At 52.3% G+C, this 18,477-nt stretch overlaps 2 protein-coding genes across 8 annotated transcripts in view; both read right to left on the bottom strand.

The window, feature by feature from the left end:
* Positions 1–772: 772 nt before the first annotated feature.
* Positions 773–9,137, bottom strand: KLF11 (KLF transcription factor 11). Of its 3 annotated transcripts, none has more exons than XM_027455222.3 (4): positions 8,983–9,137; positions 6,464–6,718; positions 4,141–5,080; positions 773–2,307 (listed from the first exon to the last, which is right to left on the bottom strand). In XM_027455222.3, exons 1-4 carry the CDS (start codon positions 9,022–9,024, stop codon positions 2,000–2,002), a joined length of 1,545 nt encoding a protein of 514 aa, XP_027311023.3. In that variant the 5' UTR covers positions 9,025–9,137; the 3' UTR covers positions 773–1,999. The 3 variants fall into 3 exon arrangements, with proteins under 3 accessions (XP_027311023.3, XP_071892526.1, XP_071892527.1); XM_072036425.1 differs by lacking the exon at positions 8,983–9,137 and adding an exon at positions 7,847–8,321; XM_072036426.1 differs by lacking the exon at positions 8,983–9,137 and adding an exon at positions 7,714–7,796.
* Positions 9,138–10,940: 1,803 nt separating this feature from the next.
* Positions 10,941–18,477, bottom strand: part of GRHL1 (grainyhead like transcription factor 1) — a 26,936-nt gene continuing 19,399 nt past the window's right edge. For 3 of the 5 annotated variants that reach the window (XM_027455217.3, XM_027455220.3, XM_027455219.3), the window contains 7 exons: positions 17,708–17,795; positions 16,165–16,304; positions 15,010–15,047; positions 14,841–14,929; positions 14,049–14,134; positions 12,651–12,715; positions 10,941–11,757 (listed from right to left, as the gene is read on the bottom strand). In XM_027455217.3, the coding sequence (XP_027311018.1) occupies positions 11,643–11,757; positions 12,651–12,715; positions 14,049–14,134; positions 14,841–14,929; positions 15,010–15,047; positions 16,165–16,304; positions 17,708–17,795 (621 nt within the window). In that variant the 3' untranslated portion in view covers positions 10,941–11,642. The remainder of the gene's footprint in view (positions 11,758–12,650; positions 12,716–14,048; positions 14,135–14,840; positions 14,930–15,009; positions 15,048–16,164; positions 16,305–17,707; positions 17,796–18,477) is intronic. The other 2 variants (XM_027455218.3, XM_038177526.2) reach the window with 1 other exon arrangement.

Below are 18,477 nucleotides of genomic sequence, written 5' to 3'. Positions count from 1 at the left end.
TCTGGAACATATATTTATAGGAAACCTGAAATTTCACTTTTTTATGATTTAAAAGTGGTCATATTACATAGTTTTTTTAATAGGAATTTAAAAAAGATAGGTACAAAATGCCCAGCCACCCCTCCACGCACATCTGCAGGAAGACAAGCCGCCTCTGTGTTCCCACACCCACCAGGAAATTTTGTATCACCAGCCCATTGGGTCCTCCCTGTGATGCAACAGCCTAACACAACCTTGTGTTAAATTATGGAGGGAGTTCCCAAGCCAGTTTGCTCAGGTGGACACCAAAAATGGTTGGTTTTGGGGGAAAAAAAGCAAACAAAGCCGCACACAAAGTACTAAATTGGCTATCAGATCGAGACAGGACAGTCCTCCCCCGTTATAGGCACGCTAAAGCAGCATCTAAAAATCAAACCTCTTGCTCTAGGGAACTTCAGAGCAAGAAAGAGCCAAAATCTCTCTTTTTTTCACCACGCTAACATGGCAAAGGGGACACTGCCCCCGAAGGGTAACACTGCAGGCATTCAGGGCGCCTGAGCACATTTTGGGCCGAGCCCCGGGGAGCACAAAGCAGGCCTGCACGTGCACACGCTGCGCGGCACGTAGGCCAGCCAGGGGGATTGCGGCGCGACGAGAGCAGGGCGTGGATGTTTTTAGGTGAGGCACAGAGCTCCAGAGCACCCAGCACAGGCTCCAGCCCTACGCTTACGGGTAAGAACAGAGATTTCCCTCCCCGGTCACATTTGCAGCCCATGTAAAAGAAAATCCATGCAGCGGGGAGAGTATTTCATTTAATAGAAAAGGGTGATTTCATACAAAGTACGGGGGGGAGTATAAGGCCACATAGAGAGCATCATCGGGTTGACACGGTGGCTGGTTTTTTAAGTTAAGACATGATTAGTATTTCCTCTGGTGCTTCGATACGGGTAAATGAAAGCCTGGAAGAGTTTCCTATAAGGTGCATAAGCATCCACAAGACATAAAAAACTTAAATTTCTCATTTCTCCTGTGTTCAAAAAAAAAAACCCCGAGACCCAGCGAATTATTCACAGGTTATCTTGCCCTTTTTGCATGTTTTCAGTAGATTTTGATATGCTGGTTTAATGGGACCAAAAGGATCGTTTTTAGTGTCAAGGCTGCTCAACAGTATTCGTACCTCCCCTGGAGCAGCTCCAGCAGAACAGCCTGGCTCCTCCAAACTTTGCTGAGGTGGAGCATGGACCTGGGAATGCCCAGCACCTCGGGCTTTACCAGAAGTCACAGCACCCCCCACTCACAAAGGGTACGAGCTTGGCTGAGGTTGGAATCCTCAAGGCTTTTATTCTGCAATCGTTCTGTTGTGTTTTGAAACAATGCCACACACAGATCTCAGAATCTCAAACCTCCAGTGCCACCTGCACAAGGAGGGTGTAACAGCACCAGCCCGCTGCAGGATCGGGATCCCGAAGCGTTAAAACCCCAAACACTGAGTTTTGAAACATTATGCGTTCACAAAATGCTCTGAATGCATTTCTTTAGGCTACCTGAAAAAGTTTCCAAAGCCCTGGGTCTCATCCTGCACACCCCTACTAATGCAGGCCAAGTAATTGCCTGCATACCAAGACCAAAATGAATAAATACAAAATATATTTGGTATAGAAAACACTAGTATAAAAATTAAAAATCACCCTGTTTCACTGTCCATCGGAATATTAACAGCAAGCATTACAAGTGACTTTTTGAACCTATTACCGAAATCATTTCAAAAAGAGTTCTGCTTTCCTGAAGTGCTGGTGATTGCATTTGCCCCAAAATGGAAAAAAAAAACAACACGTAGGGAAGGGATGAGGAAACACAGGCCATATTTCTCACATCGCATTAATAACCGAGGACCTAAAAAGAAGGAAGCTGAAGTGTGCACAGACACGCTGGGGGAGGAGGGTTGCGTTGTCAGTTCTCTCGCAGCCAGCAGAGCCCTTCCCGATTTTCAGGAAGCTGGAGGAAGAGGCGCGCTCTCAGGCTAGCCCTGGCAGACAGCTGGCGGCATGGGGATGAGCATACCGAGAGCGCTGCTGCTGCTTTTGGGTTTCTCCACCGTGGCGATTCTGTTCAGTTTGCCAACCTCTGTCTGCCAGCTGGGCACCTTCTTCGTGGTCATGTGGCGGCGGGTGTGCTTCGTCAGGTGGTCGCTGCGCATAAAGCGGCGCTCGCACACGGGGCAGGCGAACTTCTTCTCCCCCGTGTGAGTTCGGCGGTGGCGGGACAGTTCGTCCGAGCGGGCAAACTTCTTGTCGCAGCCTTCCCAGTTGCAGCTGAAAGGCTTTTCTCCTGCAGGACACGAAAGAAACACAACTTGTTGTCATTATGCTCCATTTCATCGAAGAACTAACTTATAAGTTCTAGCCTAAAAAAAATTCTGACCTTTTTCCCTGAACTGCTCATGCATGAAGTCACCATTTGCTGAAGTGGAAGCTTAATTCCAGTTTCAGAGATAAGCAGAAACAAGACCAATGATTTTTATTTCCTCACATCTATTCTAATGACCTTTAATCAAGCCTATTTTTTTTAGTTGTCCAAAACCCAGTTTAAAGAAAAATGATTCTTCACAAAGCAACATTATCTATCGACTAAACCAGAAGCAAATCCCTCTGAGCCCGTCCCTCCTACGTGGCCACAGCTCCGTGACCACTACACGACATCAGCAAATATTGTGGGCAAGAAGGAACCTGGAATCCAACCTCCCAGACCTGCCGAAGCGCTCTAGCTCTGCATACCCACGTGGGGTACCAAGGAACATCCTCCACGCCTGCATGCCCAGACACCGCTGGCATTTCTGGCTGCCAGGCACTGAAAGCAGCCAGGAAGGCTTTCAGCGTCACCTCAGTGCCTGCTTTACATCGGAACCGTCCCAAGCAACATGACCCGCAGAGCTCCAGATAAACATCTACCGCATGACCAGATTTACGGCATCCCTTTGGAGCAGAACAAGAAGGCCGGAGGAAGGGATGCACCGCAGCAGCTCTGTCCTCATTGCAGGGGGGAAGCTCTGCACTGGGTGAGTGTGGTGGCAGCTGAATGAGCGGGATGAAGCAGGAGCAAGCTGAAGCTGCTCTGCCCACTGGTGCCGTGCAGCAGGCTGGCTTCCCTGCGGATCAGCAATGCTCTGGGCTCAGCAGACACCTGCTGCCAGCCCGTGGCTGTCCCGCAGCACCAGGTTCACTCACCAGCCTGCAGCGCTTCCCTCAAACCCGCACGGAAGCAGCCGAGCTCTGCTTTGCACGGATTATCGGCTTCACACAGAGTTTAAGCTCTTTTCCCAGAGGAACTGTCCGGACAAGCTGGCGAACTGCTGGGAAGCCTTGCCATGGAAGCTGCCTTCTAATAAACCAGAGGGTGGGGGAAGTAAGGCAAGGAACAAACTAGACAAATGTTTAAATGAGCTGTTCTATACCAATAATCTGCTATCCTAGGCCTTCAACATCAAAAATAGTCCCTTCCAAGAGCTCAGAAGTTAGTTGTAATAGAAGCTCTGAGCTAGAAAAAGGGTAAGTAAAATACATTTATACTGCCTCCACGCTAACCAGGTGTTACAGAGCAAATTAGCGCTTATTAATTGTAATTAACTTTCATTTACTTACACAAAGGGAATTCTGGAAGTAAGTGAAAACAGTTAGATTCCTGCAGCAGCGCTGCCTCCCAGCACAGTAGCCCAAAACCTTAACGCACACCCCTTTAGCCTAGACAAAGCTCTAGGAAAACATGCGGCATTTGACTTTCTCTCTTTCCTTTTACTTTACAAAACCGAATGGCAACTGCCTGCACTGGAGCTGGGAGATCCCTCCACACTCAAAACAAAAGCTTGCACAATCCCCTTCAGCCTAGTCCAGGTGGCAGAGATCCACCCCGATCCACACACACGCACGCAGCGGGCTGCGCTTCGCTCCAACTACAGCACGCGAAAGCCAGCTAACGCTACGGGGTCAGCTGAGGTCTCCGAACAAAGTCTGGCTTGTTTTGCCCGCCCGTGAAGAACGAGCATTCTTCTCTTCTCCGAGAGGAGCACAAGATTCCCGATCACCTGCCCCTTCCCCTTCCCACCCCTCCCGGAGGAGCCGTGCATTTCGGCACCCCGAAGGCAGGGCTCATCCCCCCGGTACGCACCCGTGTGGGTGCGGAGGTGGGCTTTGAGGTGGGAACTCTTGAAATAGGTTTTCTTGCAGCCCGGGAAGTTGCAAACGTAGTTCCTCCGCCTAGAAAAGTCCATCTGGGGGGTGCAGCTTTGCCCAGAAGCGATGAACACGGGGGCTGGAGCAAGGGGCAGTAACTTGGTGCTCCCCACGGTCACGACCGTTTGCGGGCACGGCGGTGCCTGCGGGACAGCAGGCTGGGGGAGAACCAACATGACGGTCCCCTGAGGCACGGAAGGTCCCATGAGCACGGGCTGGGAAAGCGGGGCCGTCTGCGGGAGGATGGGTTTCATCGGAGTCGAGACCGCTGGAGCAGGAGGCTTGACGTAAGCATTGATCATGCTGCTCTGTCTGCTCAAGGGGACGGAGATCTGACACACGACCTGGGGGCTCGACACGGGGACGGGCGGCACCGGGGTGGCTCTTTTCTGCAAGTCCCTGTCACAGTTCTTTGCCACGTGGGGCTGCGGCGAAGCGGGGCGGGCTGGAAGCTGCCCTTTATCGGTGGTGGGGTCATCGCAGTCATGTGCGTGGGGCGGATGCTCCGGGGAGGTTTTGCTGAGGACGTCGGCGGCAGCGCACGCGTCCTGGGGCGCTCTGCAGTGTCTTCGCTCGGCTGCCCCGCACCACTCGGCCGCCTTCTCGAGGCGGAGGCAGGCCGAGCTGTCGCCCGTGTGGCGGATCACGCTCGTGGCCATGGCCCGGCACGGCTGCGGCGCGGCGGGCTCGGCCCCACGGCTCTCCACGCTTATCACTGACGGTTTGCTCACGGGGGACGCGGCGGTGGTGGAGGTGAGCGAGCAGGAGGCCGTGTTTGCCATGACAGTCCTCGGCTTGGAGTAAGTGAGCTGCGAGGAGAGGAGCATCGCGGCCGACATCTCCACGAAGTCCGGGCTGTGCGGCGGGGTCATGCACTGCACAAAGAGAGCGCCGTTACACAACGCTGCAGCTTCACAGCGCGGTTTTCTACGGTTTTTAAAGCAAAAAGAAAATTTGGCCCCCTCCCCAGAATGTCAGAGCCTGCTTGCTGGGGAAAGCAGTTAAAGCGTGCGTTGCTTCACCTGATGGCCACTGGGAACAGGCGTAAAAGCAGTCTAATAACAGGAATGCAATGAGGCAGACTGTAAAGCTGTGTATGACTGTTCCACGTCTACTCACTGCCTTACAAAAACCCTCTGGTTTCTCCTCCTCAGCAACAGGAGCAGCTCTAAGAGGCTACGAGGGCTCTGCTGTTCGCAGCAAGCAGAGCAGTGACAGCAATCCTGTACCGTTTAAACTGCTACCTTCCAGCAAGGCCTCAGTCTTTTAATAATAATCCCCCACCAGCTGGCAGGGCAGTAGGATAAACACACACAAACTGCTCTCTCCCCTCACCTACTCCTTTCCCTCTGGGCTCTTGCTGCCACCACCTCGCCTTCCTCCTTTAATACCAAAAACTCAGCCCACGCCTGGCTCCTGTGCTGCTCAAGAGACAGTTCCAATCCTGAGTGCCAGGAGCCAGAGAGGAGCAGCCCAGCGGCCAGCTGCGGTGCCACCTCAGCCTTTTTTCCTCTGCTGTTCCTTTCTTCTGACCTAAGAAGTCTACCAGCTGAAATAGGGCCTTCTAAAACCCCGATGGCACAGAGGGTTGCCTTTTTTGCTGTTGTTGTTTTGTTTTTTTTATCTACGTTTATTGCAACACAAATTGCAACAACAACAAAAAAAGTGATTCAGCTGACATTAGTCAGTCAGAGTAGGCCAATGCTCTGGAGAAACAGCAGGCTGCATGTAGAAACACAGCATAAAGCTAATTAAAATCCCCGTTTCATAATGGGAACCTGTGCTTTCTCTTAGAGCAATGAGAGCAAAGCCAAATGTCGTCAGGAGCCTTTTTCCTAAAGCACTTCCAGCTAAGTCAGCGCTGAATCACCGCGGCTGGTTCTGCCTTTCTTACTGCAAAGCCTCCCAGAGGCAGGAAGCGCGTTTTTCCACCGCCCAGGCTGCCCAGAGAGGCGGTGGGGTCTCCTCCGAGGCCGCCTGGCCGTGGTGCTGGGCACCCTGCTCTGGGTGGCCCTGCTGGAGCAGGGGCTGGGCTGGGGCCTCCTCAGGTCCCTGCACACCTCAGGGCTGTGGGATCCTGTGAAACTTCCAGCCAGCACCCAAACTGCCTGCACACATCCCTACATTTGCTACCCAGAGAGAGCAGAAAGCTGTGGCTATTCCCTGCAGGGACATGTAAGCAAGGTGAGCATCTTTCCCATCAGAGGGATGGGACTTCCAGCCATCACACGCTCATTCTGCAGTCACGTTTCTCTTACCAGCGTGGACAAATAATCCTTTGGTAACTCAGAAGTAGCCTCGGCGTGCATTGTGAAATCGCCAGAGTCCGAGAAGGGCGTGAGGGGTCTTATCTTTAATAGGTCACCCTTCTGCGATCTTTGCCCCCAGGAGCTCATGCAAACAAGGGCTTCGACGGCTTCGATGTCATTCTGCTCCAAGGCGCCGCAGGAAGACCTCTCGCTGTCGTGGCGCTGCCGTTCTCGGATGGACTCGTAGATGTCCACAATGTCAACCTAAAGGCAATCGGATTACCGGCTGTTAGGACACGTCCGCAGACAAAGCTGCCGCCACCCCCGCGCTGTCTGCTGGCGATGAAGGTCATCTGAAACAGATCCCAGGCCCGCGGCAAGACTTTTACCAGGCGGCTCAACTCTTCCCCTCCCCCTGCCAGCTCGCCTCCCCACCCCCTTACTCTTCTTTAAAAAAAAAAAAGAATAAAATAAATGACTTGCAGGAAAGGAATTGATATGTGTAACACGCAGCTTGGGTTTCCAGGGCTACTTTCCTGGATGACACTGCTCTGAATAAACACACCCCTCGCCTGCACACCAGCAAAAAGAGAAGGATTCTCCTTCCAACCTTGTTGAGGCAGGGCTGTCTCCCAGACCCCACGGACTGCTGGTATTTAGCACTAATCTCTTTCCTGCCTCATTGAGGGCATAGCTTCCAGGCTGGCGGTGAGATGCTCTGAGGGCTGATCTCTGGCTCAGGGTACCACGCTTTGCAAAGGCACTTCAGCAGTGCAGAGCGAAATATTTAAGCCCCATGCTGCTATGCAGTGTTCGTACACTACTGAAAAGGGCTTTTAATTAAAAAAATAAGAACCTCTGTGTTGTTATCACACCCTTCACGGAGCCCTGCTCCTTGGATGACAGCACTGGGACAGCACTGGACCGGAGGCCAGGAGCTTTGTTACTGACTCAAGTAACAAGCTCAGTGGTGTCACAGGGACACAGATGTGTGTGTGTGACACTGTTGCCACTACAGACACAAATGTTTCCAACAAAATGGATCTGAAACAGCGAGCGAGCCACTCACACAGGGCTCTCACCTAAAACACCAGGCACCCGGCGCAGAGGCTGAAGGCTAGGGACAGGGAGGGGTTAAGGCTCTCTAAATTAGGAAGCCAAGGGGTTGAGTGCTCAGGAAAAGAAATCAAACATCTCCACTGAAAATAATGTCAAGTGGAAGGCGGGCGAGCACAACGCAGGGCGTCAGCCCCCATCACCTGTCAAAGAGGTGCCAGGCGAGCTGCCGGCAATGCCGAGCCAGCACAGCGCTTAGTTCATGATTTCATTGCTTTTTTTAGCCGACATTTCAGGAGAACGGCTTCCCCTGCTCCAAAATAAAATAATAATTACATAAAGCCAGGGCTTCCCGCGGCCGCGCCGTGCCCGCTGCCAGGCCCGCCTGTCCTCGCCTCACCCCGCGGCAGGAAGCGGGGGCTGCTCCTGCTCCTGCTGCTGCTCCCCGCGGCGCCGCCGCTTCCTCCGCCCGGGGGCGAGGCGGCGGCTCCGGGAGGGGCCGGGGGGGGGCACCCGGGGGGGCTCAGGGGCTCCTCGCCCCGCAGGGAGCCGGCCCCGGCCGCCCCCGGCCCCTCGGGGTCCCCTCAGGGCCCCCGCCTCCCCTCAGGGTAACGGCCGCAGCCGCCCCCAGCCCCTCAGGGTAACGGTCACAACCGCCCCTCAGGGCAGCGGCACCGGAGACCACCCCTCAGCCCCCTCAGGGTCCCGATATCCCCTCAGGACCCCCGATATCTCCTCAGGGTCGCGATATCCCCTCAGGGTCCCCAATATCCTCTCAGGATCCCGACCCCAGCCCCTCAGGGTACCGATATCGCCTCAGCATAACGACCCCAGCCCCTCAGGGTCCCGGTAACCCCCTCAGGGTCCCCGATATCCCCTCAAGGTCCCCGATATCCCTTCAGGTTACCGCCCCCAGCCCCTCAGTATCCCAATATCCCCTCAGTGTCCCGATATCGCCTCAGGATCCCGATCCCAGCCCCTCAGGGTCCCGGTAGCCCCCTCAGGATAACGACCCCAGCCCCTCAGGTCCCGATATCCCCTCAGGGTCGCGATATCCCCTCAGGATAACGACCTCAGCCCCTCAGGATCCCGACATCTCCTCAGGATCCCGACCCCAGCCCCTCAGGGTCGCGATATCCCCTCAGCATAACGACCCCAGCCCCTCAGGGTCCCCGATATCCCCTCAGGGTCCCAATATCCCTTCAGGTTACCGCCCCCAGCCCCTCAGGGTCCCGGTAGCCCCCTCAGGGTCCCGACCCCAGCCCCTCAGGTCCCGATATCCCCTCAGGAAAACGACCCCGGCCCCTCAGGGACGCGATATCCCCTCATGTCCCGACCCCCTCCCCACCTAACGGTCCCCTCCCCGCCGAGCACGTGCCCGCGCTGCCCCCCGCTGCCCCCCCACCCCGTACCCCAGCCCCCAGCCCCTCCGCTCCCCTCCCTTCCCTCCCCCAGCCCCGCCGGGCGCTCACCGCGGCCGCATCGCCCATCCCCGTGCCGGGCGAGCCGTGCATGGCGCGGGCCCCGCGGGCGGCGGCGGTGTGAGCGGGCTGGCGGCACGGCGCGGCGCGGCCACCCCGCCCCCGCCCCTCCCCTGCCCCGCCCCCGGGGAGCGGCTCTCCGCCAATCAGCGCGCGGCGCGCCCCGCGCTCGGCCAATGGGAGGCGGCGGGCGGCGTGATCGCGGCGTGCCGCGGGGCTGGCGGCGGGGGGGGCGCCGCGTGGGAGGGAGGGGGGGGAAGGGGGGGGAGGCGGGGCGAGGAGCGGGAAACTGGGGGAAAGGTCGGGGGCGGGGCCTAGGCGCAAGGGGGCGTGGCCACGGGATGGGGGCGTGGCCACGGGGAGGGGGCGTGGCCTGGGGGCCGCCCCCGCCAGCTCCGTGCCGCGCCGCACGTGGGCAGCGGGGTGGGGTGGGGTGGGGTGGGCGCCCTAAATTGGGGGAGTTTTAGGGACAGTGGGGGTGGGGGCACCCCAAAAAGCCGCTGGTGGGAAGGGGAAGGGCCCAGGGTGCTGCCCCCACGGCTCTATTGAGCTCTGCACAGACCCCCAAGCACCCCACGTCCCGGCCCCGTGGAATGAAGGGCTGCTCGTTAGAAAGGACCATATAAAATTTAATAGGGCGGTGGGAAATACACGGCGAGTTACAAAACAGCAGAGGGACCGCGAAACGCACACCCCGCAGCGCTGCTACTGCTCCAAGACCCGCGGCCCAGTGGAAAACAAGCATCAAGCTGGGGCTCACAGCTGTGAACCCCACACCCTACCTCTACACAGCCACAGCTACTGAGGTTCGGCCCTAAAACTTCCATTTTTGATAAAAACCTGTAAATATATATATTCTGTATCTATAGATCAGCTTTAAAAAAGTTCCCTTGCCATAATAACTCCATTCCCCAGAAGGTGAAGGGAAGCCCAAGGGGCAGGTCCGGTGCCAGGCCGAGTGCTCTGTGGGATCACTGCAGGAGCTCTCTGTGGGGTCACAGTGGTTCTCTATAGGGCCATGGCCATCAGCTGTAGGGCCACAGTACCGTGCTGCTCTCCTGTGGCCCACAGACCCCCGGGATCCATCCTTGTGCTGGACGTGGTGGCCGTCAACCCGCGCAGAGGAGAGCAGACGGCACCCGGTGTAGGACCCAGCTTGGGATCCCAAACACAACCCCCAAAACACTCATGTCTTAAGTCATAAAATAATAACAATAAAATACATATATATAAAAAAAAAAAAAAAACCAACCTTCTGAGTGTGTAAACCTGAATTTCTGCGATTTAAGCCCACTCCCTGGCGCTCTGCTGGCCCGAGGCTCCAGCTGGGGCTTTCCCTGTGCCAAGTGGAGCAAAAGGCGGCTCTCTCCTGTTTCCTACAGGCTCTGCTCCTGCCCCAAGCAGCAAACCCTACCCGTGTCAGTCTCGCAGCCCTATATCCCAGCCAGATTTCCTAGCCAGAGCAACCTCTGTGCCCTAGGCGAAGCACATGCAGCCCTTCCCAGCCCAAAAACATGACAAACCCATCGTAAATCCCGCTTGCTAGGAAAACCAGAGGGGCAAGGACCCAGCGCTCGCCCTTCCCTGCTCACTTGGCACCCCATAATGTGGGTTTTTGCCCTAGAGCCCGGTGCTGCCGCTCCCCTGTGTGTCCCTCACTCGCTGCTGATCAGAGGGCGCCTTTCCCTTCCTTCAGAAGCACACATGCGGCACAATGGCACTTTGGGGAGGTTTCTGGCACTCCCTGCTACCAGCTGCCCCATAGGATGCACCCCATTAATGCTCAGCCCCCAGCTCCCTCGGGGCGCTCCGCCAACATCCAAACACGCTCCCCTGGGGCTGAGGGTGAGGGTTTGTCCGGGTTTAAACAGCCCCGTTCAATATCTGCGTCCCCTGCACGCGGCTTCCTTCTCACTGGGCTTCGTCGCAGAGACTGGCGGCACGTAGGCGAGGAGCAGGGTTTATATATATTATATATATCACTCCTATGTACACAAATTTACAAACCTTCAAAAATATATTGCACTTATATACAATATAGCTTCATCTGACGAGAGTTCACACAGTTACTAAGGCGAGTTCTTCATAAGCAAGGCAGTTTTTACGTTCTTCCCCCCCCCTCCAAAACAAACAAACAAAAAAAAAAAAACAAAAAAAAATGACCCCAACGACCTGCCCTGTTAAGGAGTAAACATCACGAAGGCTTCTCTCCGACCTGCCCCAAGTCCTCCGGGTGTCACGGAGCGGTTTCGCAGCCCTACCTAGCAGAAAACAGGCCGACACAAGGCTAGTAGCTGAGAACAGGCTCCCACGTGGGTACTGAAGAGATAAATAAGGGATCACCGCTCTACAAGGCCACCTTCCAAGGGTTTTTTTTCCCCTCCCGTAGTTACTAGTGTTTTATACATGCTCTCTATTTAATTGCTGGTCTCTGCTCGCTCATTTCAAGTGCAAATAAGGCCATGAGCGTTCCCACCTTCTCTGGGAAGAGCAGAGACACAAAAGGTGTTAGGCAAAACCACTGTGATCCCCAGAACGAGCCGGCAGCTGGCTGGCTCCTGGAGAAGGTGATTAGTGTTTTACCCAACACACCAAATTCTGGGAAAATGTTCACTCGAGACCTTTGGTTAAAATCCAGAGGCTCAGCGATCTTAGATCTCGGTGAGAGTGAGCTTGTAAGATCCCCCGACCTCTTCAATCTGCAACTGGAAGGTGTCTTCGTTAGAGTAGTGTTTCACGATGTTGTCGTCCATGTTGACCAGAATCCTGGAAAAATAAAAATCAAGCTTGTGGTAATTCTGCTATAAAAGCACAACGCTCAGAACCACGTTCCAAAGGCGATAAAAGCACTCATTTTTCTGACCAGAGGGATTTGGGGGGAAGGGGCTAAGAAACTGAAGGGACTTCAGAGAAGATTTAGAGAAGAACCAAGAAAATTCCTGCAAAATTACTGAAAATAAAGGCATGTTCATGAGCTCAACTATATTACAAAATAAAAAGGAGCCTGGCCTTTGTGGGGAGCAGGTATTTTGCGAGTCAAGTTGTCTTCAATGTAGCGCACAAAAAGAGGAGCGGGTTTAGTAACTGTAGCCACATGGAGACACCCTGAGCACAGCTAGACACTGGAGCAATTTAACAGGGGTTGAAGTTGGTTCCTTGTCACTAGGAGCCTGTAAACAAACTGAACTCTTCTTCCTCTGACACAATCAACTCTGATTCAAACGGCAATTAAATCTGAGAGGTCTGATGACTTGGTTCTATAGGAAAAGTCAGAGTGTTTATTTCTGTGAGACCCTTCCAGTCTCCTGCTCCATGAGGGGTGCTGGAATAGGATTAGCACACGGTGCACACACACTTTCTTCTCAGAAAAAGCAGTCAGAAACTGGGACGGGTTGCCCAGAGAGGTGGTGGAGTCACCGTCCCCGGGAGTGTTTAAGGAAAGGTTGGACGTGGTGCTTGGGGATATGGTTTAGTGGTGACATTGGTGGTAGGGGGATGGTTGGACCAGATGAACTTGGAGGGCTTCTCCAACCTTGAAGATTCTGTGATGTGGGATTTGCATATGAGCGGTGCACAGAGAGGTATTTAAAGCAGATCTGCCTACAGGTTTGGAAAAAGGTGTTCGTGTTCTCAGAGTTGCAGCACGGGTACATACTCACCCTTTTTTACACTTTTTGAAGATCTTTCCTATTTTGTCAAAAGGAACATCGTACTTGTCAGATATCTGGAACAAAAGAAAGCAAGCATGGGTAAAGCAAGGGGACTGTCAGTGCTGCCTTCCACTACTGTAACAGACAGGAACAATAAAAGGTCTGCTCTGCCCTTTCAGGGCAATACTAAATCTGGAATACAAGGAGAAACCTAGAGATGAGAGCCCCTCCTCTGCAGTTTGCCAACTTCAGTGCAAAAAATGTGAATGTTCTAAGCCCAGCCACTGACTTCTCACCAGGCAACCCCCCGCCCACCCGACAAAAAGCCCACACAGAGCAAGAAACAGGAAACAAACACTCAGCATCCTCTCCGGGCTGCCTTCAGCACATTGAAAGCCGCTTTTAAATTCAGTGTCGGAGGGGTGAGGTGAAAACCAGTCATCGCAGTGGCTGGTAGAGGGGAAAAATGGCAAAAGAGCAAGGAACCCTGCTGCTAAAGACATACGGTGATCATAAATGTCTTCCTTTACCCATCACAGGGTTCCCCAGGCGGAACCACAGCCTCTGAGCATGGCATTTCATCATACAGACATCATAAAATCACAGGGCTGCTATCCTAAGTCTGATTTACCCAGGCAAGTTGCTCTATTGCACTGACAGTGAGCACCAAACCAGTATGGACAGGGCACAAAAGCACAGGAGGAGCTCTCCAGCCTGCATTTTTGAGCTTTGATACCTTGTTTTATGAAGTCCAGGTGAAATAATAAAGGTGCAGCTTCAGTGCAGGACCCATCCCTGGGTTCCAAAGCTAACCTGGCTGTGCAGCCACAAAACATCTGTCCTCTGCGCCTCGGCAAGGCACCACTCACAGAAAAACAGGCAGAAATGTCAGTGTTGAGCCTGTGCCAAGCATCGCGCCGTTCCCCAGGGTTAAGCTCTGAATTCTCTTGCAGCACTGCAGCAGCAGGGGTGGTGGAAGGCTATTTTGGCAGTCACCCACCAGGGAATTAAATTCATGCTTGTGTGCACGGATACATAAAAAAAGTATTCAAGCACACTCAGAAGCTGGGACTTGAAAAAGACGAGCCTGGATTTTCAGGAAGGCTAAGAAACACCTCCTTACACTCAGACCTTCAGTGTGTGGAGTAAGTCTCTTAATGGAGTAAGTCACTTAGGGAAGCTTCCAAAAGCCCCTTCAGCAGTGAATCGAAGTGTTATTTATGTTCATTTTCCCACTACTGAAAGTGCACCAGCCTTCTGCTTTTGATCCCAAAGCAGCAGGAACACAAGGACACAAACTGGGATCAGCATTCCTACAATTATTTGTGCACGACTGGACAGCCAGGGACTACACTCGTGTTTTCTTCCAACTGGAGGCAAGGACTAGGAAACAGCCTCGGTACTTACAGCTTCCATCAGGCCTTTCAGAGACGGGGTCTTTAGCATAAGTGCATCAAAGACTTCTTCTGACTCTTTCCGGACATACAGCAACACTGGAAAACAAATCAGAGAGGAGGTAACTGTGTAACTGCTCCTCAAAGACCTGGGCAGTAGGTGAAGCCAACCCGGCCACCTCTTCCTTTTTAATTAATTTATTTGTGTGCTCCCCCACTCCTCCTGTGCTGTCTCATCAGTCTTCCTTCCCCTTAACAAACACCCCAAGTGTTCTCAAGCTAGCAGAGAGTCAGCGTAAATAAAATCAGCCTCATTAAAACCTGCGTTAAGGCTGAGGAGCAGGCCTTATCAGCTAAAAAGCCAGGACTTGGACGTCTTTGCCAGCTTTAATCTGTCTTCTAATGAGTAGGTATTGCAGCCTGGATGGGATACAAGGGTCTTGTTTTGTGGCATACAGCAGCAAGAGAAACCAAGAAGCCTCATTCCCTTTTGTAAAATCCATCGTTTCTTTTTAGGTTACACAGACTACAGCAGTAGCCCCATTCACATCCAACTTGGGAGCTTTAACTTTGCCCCATCAGAAGTTTAATCCTCGCCTTTTAATCCTTTAAACTTCATCATCGTCTTTCCACACACAGCTCTCACCAGGCAGGTAACCCTCTGTAACAACTCCAAAGGGGATCTCATCCCAAAGGGATCTGATCTTCTTCCACGACCCCACAGCAATGTCCAATCCCACAACAGAGTGCACAAGTTGATAACAGCTTTAAAGCAGCAGAACACACACTCAGTTTGGTTCAATACCTCTTTTTGGTTCTTCTATTCTGGCCATCTTATTAGGACTGGCGATGAAGTCCTCTTCGCCAATATAAGCTCCTCTCTTCAGGTTGGAGCTGTCATTGACAGGACAAAAAGTTAGGCACAGCACAGTTAGAGACAAAACTTGATGAGGCTGAAGTAGCACCGCTCTTACCTTTCACCCTCCAGCTCTTCCGAAGCAACAGGAAGGACCTTTTAAAAACAAAGAGAACATTTATTTTTGACTTATGCAGAAAAACTTGGGATGATCCTGCTGCTATCCACCCAGAGATGCCCCAGTGACAAGTTTTTGTTCAAGGATCGGTACAGGATACAGGGGATAAAGAGGCTGTCAGGTAGGGAGCCTGCCAAAACTACACTACTAGAAGTGAGATGCTCGGGTCCAAGCAATAAATGTTGCCTTCATTTTAACAAACAGGTAATATTTTTGCTTAGGGTTATAAAATATTTTATCCAGAACTGGATTTTGTTTCTTATCTTTCAACCCTGTATCAAAAATAAGACTCAATCTTCCAGAAGCCACTAAGCATCTTTACCTCTTAAAAGAAATCGAAGGATCTCAAATGCTAAAGATGGGAACATACAAGAGCCAATCGGTTTTCTGTCTAGTTCAGTGTCTTCCATCAGCACTCAGCAGTAGGAACCTTTGATTTTTAACACGTGCTTTCCTACAATCTTACAGATACACATTTATTCTCCCAATCCCTGGTAGGAGCTCAGGCAGTGGTCTTAACAGATCAGGTTAACATTGTCACATGCCAGAACTCTCGACACAGTGAAGCTGAAGGTTTTGAAGTTTCACTCCTTTTTTTTTTTTTTTTTTTTCCCTTCCAGCTTCCTGTCAGCTGGGACTTTCCAGGAATGCTGCGGCAGGGTGCTCTGGCAGCAGATCACAAAGCTGAGACATTCGCCAGCTCCACCAAACGGCTTTTCACTCTGCAGCAGGCTGAAGATAGAGAAGCCCGAGGTCTACAGCAGCCCACCAGAAACCCGACAGACTTTACAAGAGAAAAACAGCCTGCGGTTCCTTCAGGGAACTCTCAGCTGGAGATGCTTGGGCAAAAAAAATCATTTCAGGTTCTTACCAACAGGAGTTCATTTGAAAATAATTAATTCAGACAACATCCCTGGGTAACTCCAGCCAACACGTCTCGGAGCAACGTCCCTTGCTCATTTAAGGCTCGCCCTGTGTTTGTGTACAGCCCCAGTGCAGACAGCCTGGTATTTGGGATTTATTTGCACGCACAGCACCCCAGACTTCTTGCAGCTACGCCCCCCAGCCCTCCCCAGGCCCATGGGTGGTGCTTACGTGAGCCCCGCGCTGCAGGTTCGCAAAGTGAACGTCGGGAATGAAGAGGACGGGCTGCGTGTCCAGGTCCATGAAGGGCTTGAAGATGGTGATGTCCGTGCGCTTGTGCGAGGGAAGCATGGGCACTTTGACATCGGAAACTGGGGAGAGACCAAAGAGGGGGGTGGAGGAGAGGGTAAATAAATGGCAACGAGGCCAAAGCTTTCCTAAATCATTTCAAATTAAGAGACTGTTGGGGACGAGTACCCTGCAGGAAAGGGAGAACCTCCTGTAGCAGGGAAGTTTGAACCTGGGTTGTCCTGGGGGAGGGCCTGGACCCCAAAAACCAGCTTATTTTGCAGAGGAACAGGAGTTTGCTCCATCTGAGTGAGCTGCTTGACTTCATTGAAGCATTAGAACAGGCTGGGGAGCGCTCTGACCACTCACACAACAGAGAAAACCAGGTTTTCCACGTACCAAGTGAACCAAACAGAGGGCAAAAGATGGTTCAAACTCCCCTCTTCTCCCTAAGCATTCCCCCAAAATGTTGCTGAATTTCCCACACCAGAAAGTCAGAAGGAAGACAAAGAATTAACATGCCACTGATTTATTTTTTTTTTCAAGATTGCTCAATTCCTGTAAAATAAAATAATTGGTGACTTTTGGTGAAAATCATTTCTGCCATTGAATCCACGGGCACGTGGTATTAGAGATCCTGGAGTGGGTACCACAGCTTAGTGGCTCAAGGCAATTAAAAACTCCCCACACAAGAACTGAAGAGCAATGGTTTGGGCTTTCCAGGAATATAAAGGTCACTTCGGGCTAAGCCCAAGCCGAGGAAATTCATCCTAGAAAGCACCTTCTGTAAAATCACAAGACCCTGGGAGTCAGTGCTGGAGCTGCTGGCAGCGTGCAGCCGTTAGGCAAAGAAAAAAAATCTCCTGGGAGCCGCCGGGGGACTGCCTGTGTGACACTGTGCTAAACCCACCTTCTACTCAGGGCAAAAAGCAAAAACCCATCCCTTTTTTCCACCTGCCCTTGAGCAAACGGGTTCCCTGGGAGCATTATCTGCTTCTGAAGCTGCTCCAGCTGCCCAGACCTGCTGCGTCAGGAAAATCCTGCCCAGCAAGGCGGGAGGCGCGTGCTTGCTGAACCAGCCCCTGATCATAGCAGGAGAGAGCACACGCCTGCCCCACAAAGAGGTGAGCAGGGAGATGTTCCTCTAAGCGGCTCTGTTAGCGAATAACTAGTCAAAACACAGGGTCTGCTGCAGTCAAAATAAAAAAAAAAAAAACAAAAACTCAGCAGCAGAGGTAAAAAACACAAAAATCTCATCCCCACATCACACACAGACTGCTGAGGCCTTCACTTCATTCATACATGTGGAAAAGTGCAGGCCTAGGAAAGTTGTGAAACAGCGAGTGACTCCATAAACACCAGCTTAAAACAAAACCGATTCCACAGGGGATAAAAAAATGGACTCAGGAGAACACCAGCGCACAAGTTACTTGCAGCCAAAATGAGATCTACTATTTAAAATACTCGCAGAGTAATTTCTACTTACAGGCATTCAACTGAGAGCTGGGGTCAGTGCACTTGCCTTTTCTTTTGCTTTGTTTTCGCTCTTCATCCCTGATCTTCCTTTCTGCCCCCTGCCAGACAAGAGATTAAGGAAAGGGGGTGAGAGGGAAGGTCTTTTTAGTTTGGGTTTCCATCCAGAGGCAGGAACAGTGATTCTTTAAGAGCTGTGTTTGTGGAGGTCAGCTTCAGTAAGATCATAGCAACGTTGAGATCTGCCCAGAATTTACTTCCAAGTCCTGCCACCTAAAGTCCAGTGACCATATCCGAGATGAAGCCACTGGCTTGTTTTTCGAGTCAGATGGGGATGTGATGACAAAAGATACCCACAGCAAAACCAACCGTTAAGAAATGTGATATGAAATAAATCCAAAGTGTTTGAAACAAGAAAAGCTTTCACATTTTCTCAACGTAAGAGTTCAGTAAATGATCTTTAAACACTGATCTGTGAAAACGAAGCCACATTGGGTCACCAAGTGCCAGCTACTTTTCTGCACGTCACACAAACACAGCCAAAGCTGCAGACACTCATTGCTTTAAAGCAGGCGTTATTTCTTCTCCTCGTGCCAGTGCCAGGCTATGACAGAAGCCACAGCCCCCTGGTTCCTGCCCACACAGCTCTGGAGCTCCAGCCCAAGCAGCAGCGGGGAGGGAGCTGTATTTCCTGCTAGGTACACGCAGGCAGCTCTAACGGCAAGGAAAAAGGAAGTCTGGTTTGTGGGGACTGCAGAGGATGGCAGCAGGAAGAGCACATCT

Source organism: Anas platyrhynchos, chromosome 3, assembly GCF_047663525.1.
Source record: "Anas platyrhynchos isolate ZD024472 breed Pekin duck chromosome 3, IASCAAS_PekinDuck_T2T, whole genome shotgun sequence".
Classification (NCBI taxonomy): domain Eukaryota; kingdom Metazoa; phylum Chordata; class Aves; order Anseriformes; family Anatidae; genus Anas; species Anas platyrhynchos.
This window is presented reverse-complemented; position numbering and strand designations above follow the sequence as displayed.

What these genes read in the sequence shown, in the direction of transcription:
- KLF11 (XM_027455222.3), bottom strand. Translation starts at nt 9,024, where the DNA reads ATGCACGGCTCGCCCGGCACGGGGATGGGCGATGCGGCCGCG. An exon ending in AGGATTATTTGTCCACGCTG is followed by an intron (nt 5,081 to 6,463) that starts GTAAGAGAAACG and finishes CTCTTTGTGCAG; the next exon opens with TGCATGACCCCGCCGCACAG. An exon ending in CCACCTCCGCACCCACACGG is followed by an intron (nt 2,308 to 4,140) that starts GTGCGTACCGGG and finishes CGTGTCCTGCAG; the next exon opens with GAGAAAAGCCTTTCAGCTGC.